Here is an 8,150-nt window from a genome sequence, read left to right on the forward strand (position 1 = left end):
GGTGGGCCCTCTGCCATGTGAAGGGGCTGCCCAATAAACTGGCAGGATCCCTTCTGGCCCAGCTGGAGGTGCCTTCGAATCAGGCACCCAGTGTCGTCCATGAAAATACCCACCCCACCCACCCTTACCAACCACAAGTACCCCCGCCCTGGGGCATGCCTGACTGGCCCCAGTGACCCCCGACCTCACTTACGGTGTGGTAACGCACTCACCCACAGTGCAGGCCACCTCCTCACTTTAATTAGACCCCTGCCTTCCTTATGCCAGAGACTCACTGAATGTTGTTTTGAATTGACGGGATGTTTACGGTACTGGTGAACACAGCATTAATTGCTGGTCCCTTATTGCCTTTGAGAGGATGGTAGTGAGTCGCTTTCTTCAATACAAGTGAATGGCTTGCTCGGCTATTTTGGCTGCTGGGATGGAGATCAACCTCTCCACCCTGTGTCCTGGCGTGGCGGGGGAACCTGCTGGGATTCTTGACTCTTGAGAAGGTCAAATTTGAACTGAGGGGAAGGATGGAGGGTTCTACAATTCATGTGCGTTATTCATAATGCACTTTCGAGAGTTGGATTACATCAAACATTGTGGGGGGGTGGGGGGGCTGGTTTGGGAGGGTTGTGGGAGGGGGGACTATGTGTTAATAGTGACAATGGGTGATTCCTGATTTATTTTTATTATTTGTTTATGTTAACATGCGTGATCATGTTTGGGGGTTTGGTGGGAGGATGGGATTGTGGTTATTGATATGGGGATTGGCATTGCATTAGTTCCTGATTATTGTTTATTGTTGGTGGGTGTAAATTTGGGAGAAAATGTGAAAAAGGAGGAGAATAACAATATTTTTTTTAAAAAAAGAAACTGGCCGGCATGGTTAAGCTGGGCGAAGAGCTTGTTTCCATGCTTAAACATCCATGACTCTGAGTTTAAATTCCTGGTGAAATTTGAATACCTGTCTCCAGATCATTACTACAGGCCTCTGGATTATGAGTCCAGTTACGTAACTGCAATGTTGCCGTACTCCTAGATGAACCGATGTGTATTTGTAAAATTTGAAATGGGAAGGAGTGGGACCCAATTGCTTGGTTCCAACATTTTAACCCATCCTCTCCCACCCGTTGAGTGATGGTGTTTTCAGGAGATAGTTAAAATCAAGGCCATGATACAGCAGGAGAAAAGTGATCTTTGTGTCCTTGTCTTTTGTAGGCTCTAAAGGTCCTGCGAACATCTGAATTCATGCCCTATGTGGTGTTTATTGAGGCTCCAGATTTGGATACACTGCGGGCAATGCACAGGGCAGCAATTGAAGCAGGAGTTACAACAAAACAATTAACCGTAAGTTACATTTTTCTAAATTTAATCTCATTCCAGCCAACATAATCGTATCTAAATTTGCTGACAATGAGCAGGATTTTCCAGCCCTTCCAATGGCAGGATCTTCTGGACCTTTGAATGGTTTGTCACGTCTGCCGCAGCGAAACCCGCTACTGTGGGGCCAGAAAATCCTGGCCAAGGTTTCTATTTTTTTTAGTTAAATGAAAGGTAGGTACACCTTTCAAGTGATGTTAGGAACTCCTTGCAATCCATTAGCTTTTAAAAAGAAATTTGAGCCTTTGGTTTACAACTAAAAGGATGATATGATGCGATTTTGCGTTGTAAGACTTTCACTGTAACAAACGAGTTAAAGTACCTGGGACTAAACAGTGGCTGAAATTCTCCCTTTTGGCGACTGTTCTCTTGCCGGAAGAAAATTGCTATCACGTAATATTCCCCTGAGAGCACAAATCAGGAAGCAATTCAGTATCCCTCACCACACAAATTGATGCATAGTGAGGAATAGGAAGGATTTCTCAAGGGAATCCTGCTATTGGGCCGCCATTTTGAGCAGGCGGCCCAACATTGAAGTCCCATGGCCAGCTACTCCCCCTCCCCCACACCATAAATCAGCCTCCCCTGCATCGCAGATGAACTCCTCGCCCCCCCTCCCCCCGCACAATCGCAAAGTAGACCCCCCAATCGCAAACCAGCCCCTGACCCCAGGACTTTCTGGATGTCCCCCTTCCCCCAATTACGGGATCCTGTAGCTGCAAGCCATTCATTCATTTTTAGTAGTGGGCATGATTGACAGCTTCCACAAAACAGTTGTAGCCTTTATTCATTCATCTCCCTTCATTGGTGAGTGACTCTAAATGCTTGCACCCCAATGTTCACAAACATCAACCAGATCAAAGAGAAGTAAATGCATTCCAATCACTCAAGTGGGTCTCAGCAGAAGTTGTAACGTTGTGAATTTTTCGGGAGATTTAGACCTTTCCCCTCCAAAAGTCAAGTTCCCTGGCATTGTGCATCACCCGGGCCTTGTATTCAGGTACAAATCTTTGAGATCCCCAACTCTCTTTTATGTTGGGAGTAAATGGATAGTTTAAAGCACAATGTTTTCAACACTTTTCTGAGACATTGGAGATTTTGTGCCCTCTCCCTTCGTGAGAAAGTCGGCGCGGGCTCAAAATCCGGAGCAAAGAGAAAAACGTGATTCTCTCCAGTGTGATCGGCTTTTGAAATCTTGCCCACCCTCATCAGTGGCGTCGTGCAAATCATGCGGTACGAGTACGAGAACCTCATTTCAATATATTAGCATGTCATTAGCGAGCACTCTCTCCATACCTACCCTGTCATGGTGATGTCACGCCATCATCATTTACATGAAGTGTGGCCAGGTGTGAGGCAGTCGAAGGGATGCCTCCGGGGGTGCAGGGGTAAATACAGCTCCATGGGGAGGGGGAGTTGGTAGAGGGACACACTGGTCCCTGCCACAGTGGGCGGGGGGGGGGGGGGGGAGGGGTGGGGGGGGGTGGGTGAGAGTGGACATGAGGGGGGTTGGGGGATATGCCGGCAATGACTGTTGCGGAGGGAGCGGTGACGAGGGGGGATCTGGTGGTGATACCTGTCGGAGTTCGGGTCGGAGTGGACCTACCAGCGATGACTATCAGGGAGGAGAGCCTGAAGACCTCCGAGATGTGGCCGGAGTGCGGTTTGGCTGCAGTGTGCATTGGGTGCCCTTTAAAGATGGTGCCCCGAACAGTTTGAAGCCGATTCCCGACTCCAAGAGTCACCACCTCGCAAGAGTGATGGAGTTAATCAACCCCACTCACTTTTCTCATTCCATGAGAAATCCCACCGATGCAGCTGGCAGCATTCACTGTTTTTTGGACTGACCCTTCACTATCCGTTGGAAAGATTCCGCCCTCTCAGTCTGTCCAGCAGACAGACTTCAGAACAGGTCACATGACCCCCTTCAGTTTACCTAAAGTAAAGACACAATCCCAAAACAAAGCAGTCTTTAAAACTTCATAATTTTAACAATAAATATAGGAATTAGATTCATTCCGAAAGCCATTGGACATAGTGGATATCTATGTCCTTTTCACAGGTTGGATTTGAAAACTGAAATATAAAGACGCAGAAGTGCACACTTGGTGAAGAAAACCAATTTGTTTATTTGTCCTGCGGACGTTGTGTCATAACCTTTAAAACTGTGACAGTTTGTATATGTACCATGGAAAACAGGCTGCTCCGTGATAATGGCTGGGCATTTCTGACCCCGTTGTAATGGGCACCTACAGGGCGAATGTGGCAAATGTCTGTTGACTTCAGCGGGACCGAAAAATGCCGTTGGCTGTGATGAAGGAGTATTTGTTCTTGATGTGTGCATAGAGCATGTCAGATATATTAATGGTGCATAAACAAATAGTACTATTGGCTTATTAATGTATATCTTGTGATGATTTTAAGCTACTTTGTAGTCAAAAATCTGATAAATGCTATGATCTGATAACACCAACTGTTAACATAGAACATGCAGTGAAGAAGGAGGCCATTCGGCCCATCGAGTCTGCACCGACCCATTTAAGCCCTCACTTCCATCCGATCCCCGTAACCCAATATCTGCTCTGAGTCCTGGAAATAATGTGTCATAGCAGCACATAAAATCCCTACAGTGCAGAAGGAGGCCATTCGGCCATCGAGTCTGCACTGCCCATCTGAAAGAGCACCCTATTTGGACACATGCCCCTCACCCTATCCCCGTAACCCAGTAACCGCACCTAACCCTTTGGACACTATCATGGCCAGTCCACCTAACCTGCACATCTTTGGACTGTGGGAGAAAAGCTAAGCACCCAGAGGAAACTGATGCTGACATGGGGAGAATGTATAAACTCCAGGCAGTCACCCAAGGCTGGAATTGAATCCGGGTCCCTGGCGCTGTAAGGCAGCAGTGCTAACCATTGTACCACCATGCCCCCCCCTGCTAACAGGAACCCTTAATAAATGGATTTAAATTTTCTCTGTCTTATTTGTGTGTCCTATTGATTCCAGATAATAAACATTTGCGCACAATCATTGAATTGTGTCATTTCAATGCTTTCAGGTTTTGTTGCATTACCGAGTGTGGAATATTTTGTTTCCACAGATAGCATTGATGTTCCACAGCATAGCAACTAAATCCCCATCTTTTATATTTATCTCAAGGACACCGATCTGAAGAAAACGGTGGATGAGAGCTCCCGCATCCAGCGAGCGTACAGCCACTACTTCGATCACACCATTATGAATGATAACCTGGACAAAGCTTTCCAAAAACTCAGAGCTGCTATGGAGAGACTCGGCACGGAGCCCCAATGGGTGCCAGTGAGCTGGGTCTACTAACACTTTCCAAAGGATAGAGGAATATGGTTTACACAGAGCACCATTAACATTATAGAAAAAGTCCTTCAGAATTGAAGAGACCTCCATTTATACTGGTCATAATTGGGGCAGCAGCTCATGGCGTCAGTAGGTTTATTATGTCAATCAGCAACGGAGATGATCTAAAAAAAAGGGTTTTAAAGGAGTGAATGGGGAAATGCTCTCCAGCTATCATCATTTTTATTTAATGAACAATACAGTGATCAGGCAATTATAAGACCTTATTACTAGGCCAGTGGAAAATCTTGCTGGATCCTCTTAACTCCAATAAGTATCAAATAATGGCCAGTATTTTCCGGCAGTTTCCCAGCGGCGGGATTCCCTGCTTTCGCCCCAGTAGTGCGCACCACCGCGCCGCCCCCCCCCCCCCGGGCTTTCCGGCAGCGTGGGGGTGGCTTCAATGGGGATCCCCACTGACAGCAACGGGAACAGGGAATCCCGCCAGCAAACGGCACGCCGCCAAGAAACATGCGGTTGGGTGGCCGGAGACTCCCTCCCTTTAAAATCACGAGGAAACGGAGATTTCTCTTATTCTTTATTGAATTTCACCAGGAAAACGAACAAATTGTTCCTTATAAAGGAAAATAATAATGGGCTCATTTGTGTTGATCGACACAATGATCAAATGTGGTTAAAATGTGGTTCCGTTGTACTGATTTGCACTTGGCTGCTAGGTACTGAAATCTTGATCTTCATGCAATAACCGTGCATGACATCTATTTAGAATTGTGCAATATTCAAAGATAAAACCTTAACTATTATATAAATCCCATTTCTTTACTGTGTCAAAGGCAGTAAACAATTACAAATATGAGCATGTCTTAATTAAATCGCCGAGAAGGAATTTTGTACATTGACATGTTCATGTGACAATACTGCAAGGCATGGTTTCATCCCAGATTTCGCCCCATTTGTGACAATGTATTTCTTAAATTGGACATCACTGTATTGTTCTGGTACTAGCATTGGGAATTTTTAATCCACAACTCTTATTCTCCAGGACTTTTTCAGTCAGATTTGAACTAACATTCACTAATAACAGGGTCTGCTACAGGACAGTATCTCTTTTCATTGGCTCACTTGGACTATATTTTAAAAACTAGCAAAAAGTTCTAATGGAGCCTTCTTAGAATGGAGAGCTGTGTTTCAGCTTACTGCTAAAACATATAGAGGTTCTTCATACCACCCCCTGTCCCATCAATGATAAATTTTATGGTTTTTAAAAAAAAACATTTTCTAATTTAGGTATAATTTGTACTGTGTGGCTATGCCTAAACTAAAATATTCAACTTTGCATTGCCTTTGTCAATCTCAGAGCTGTAAAGATGTGGGATGGTGCCCTAGATAAGTACGCTGTTCATCAATTTTAACTGCGGTCGTCGTAGAGTTTTAATTCATACCATTGACTCTGGCTGAAATTACAAGCCAAATCTTCATGGAGGAAGATTAGCCATGTACCAAACTTTCTCTCGCTGCTTCCCAATAAATTAAAACTGAAGTGAAATTGGGGGCGGCACAGTGGTTAGCACAGCTGCCTTAAGGCTCCGAGGACACGGGTTCGATCCCGGTCCCGGGTCACTGTCCGTGTGGGGATTGCAGATTCTCCCCGTGTCCGCGTGCGTCTCACCCCCACAACCCAAAGATGTGCAGGGTATAGATGGATTGGCCACACTAAATTGCCCCTTAATTGGAAAAAAAAAGAATTGGGTAGTCTAAATTTATAAAAACAAAACTGAAGTGAAATTGAGGTATAACACTTACAAGCGAGAACACCTATCTTCTTTGCTGGCGAATGGACAAGCAGAACCCTGCCCTGACAAATAATTAATGCACATTTCTAAACTACGCATTTCACTTAGTATTAATGGAGTATATTTTCACCACAGTCGTGTTTAATATTTGTATGAATATGCCATATAGAGATATCCTGTTTATTTCATTGAATCCATCCATAGAAACTCTCAGTTTATTTACATTAACCCCTTGTACCTCTTTATTTCATACACATTAGTCCGCAATCAGTCAACAAATTCAGGAATAAAATCCCTCCAGTCAATTATTTTGTCGCAAGAGTAAAAATGAGTAGACAACCCCAGAAAACGTTGTGCTTTTTTTATTAACCAAAATTAACCAGAAGAATTTCAGCATGTGGCTGGGCAATTCATCTCATATAATTGATGGATTGCAGAGAGTATTGCTCATACTTAAGTATCTAGACATGTTCAGTAGATTTTGTTTTATGCTGTATTTCCAGTGCTAGCCAATTGTAAAAAGATATTGCTTCTAGTGATTAAAATCAGACCCACCCTCGATCATTGTTCAGTTAATATATTGAAGATCATTTTTTAAAAATAAATCCCTGGGAAGGGAGACTTTAAAAATGTTGTTTTTTATTGTATTTTTAACTTTGTAACAAATTTTAAAAATATCTATATATGTAACGTGAAGGAATTATCAATGTAAAAAAAGATTCAATTATAGATTTACTTTGAAAGAAACAGATGAATAGTATACAATTGCTATAAGTGTACGATTGTCGTCGGTTAAATTTAGCAGAAACCAATATATGTATAGATTTGCAAAGCCAATGTTTTACTTGGAACTTTACCGAATCATGTTTTGCTGATCGAAGACGAATCCTTGTCGATAAATAGAATTGTAAAAAGTTGTGATCATTCTCAGGCAGTAATATGTGCTTCGTCAGTGTTAATTTAAAGTTCAAGAAATCACAAAGCAAAACTGTGACCTACAAACTCCCTTATAGAAGGGGGTTGATTCAAGTCATACTTGGTTTTGCCTTTAAACAGCTCTGCTGCGCAACATAGGATTACTTTGTAACTTGCTTGACTGCATACATTACAAACCCACCAGGATTCATCACCAACCAAACGAACTGCGATAGTGTCTTCTAATCCTGCGTACATTCCTGTGCTCCTCAAAAGCGAAAGTTTAAAAAAAACATGTCCTGGCATCTTCAGAACCGTTAAGTCTGGATGTTGTCAATTTGGCACGAACGTAAACACCAGAACCCCTTTGCACAGTATTTTAAGGCAAAATTGTAAATGTATTCTTTGCAAACGTCTTTCTAGTTTCACTGTAATTAGTACATATCGAGAATCTTCTGCTGTACGTGACATTGAGAAAATAGAGCAATTTAAGCCTCCCACTGTGTATAGGAGTCTGTTTGTGTTTAAAACTACAGATTTTGAGAGAGTGAAATTTGTTTCATTCACCTTTCCAAAACTTAATGGCTATAAATATGACATCGGGTGCCCAAGTGTCGTTGCATATACTAGAATTATTTTCCTCTTTTCCCCTGCCTCTGACCTCATGTGATTCAGAAATCCCCAACTTCCCTCTACCACCAGCAATATTGTTAACTCCACCATTGGCTCCCATGACTA

General features: G+C 43.3%; 1 protein-coding gene across 8 annotated transcripts in view; it reads left to right on the forward strand.

The window, feature by feature from the left end:
- Positions 1–7,909, forward strand: part of LOC140398473 (MAGUK p55 subfamily member 2-like) — an 841,369-nt gene extending 833,460 nt beyond the window's left edge. For all 8 annotated transcript variants that reach the window (XM_072487192.1, XM_072487190.1, XM_072487191.1 and 5 more), the window contains 2 exons: positions 1,207–1,335; positions 4,531–7,909. In XM_072487192.1, coding sequence (XP_072343293.1) covers positions 1,207–1,335; positions 4,531–4,707 — 306 coding nt within the window. In that variant the 3' untranslated portion in view covers positions 4,708–7,909. The remainder of the gene's footprint in view (positions 1–1,206; positions 1,336–4,530) is intronic.
- The last annotated feature ends 241 nt before the right edge of the window (positions 7,910–8,150 follow it).

This window comes from Scyliorhinus torazame, chromosome 21 (genome assembly GCF_047496885.1).
Source record: "Scyliorhinus torazame isolate Kashiwa2021f chromosome 21, sScyTor2.1, whole genome shotgun sequence".
Lineage (NCBI taxonomy): Eukaryota > Metazoa > Chordata > Chondrichthyes > Carcharhiniformes > Scyliorhinidae > Scyliorhinus > Scyliorhinus torazame.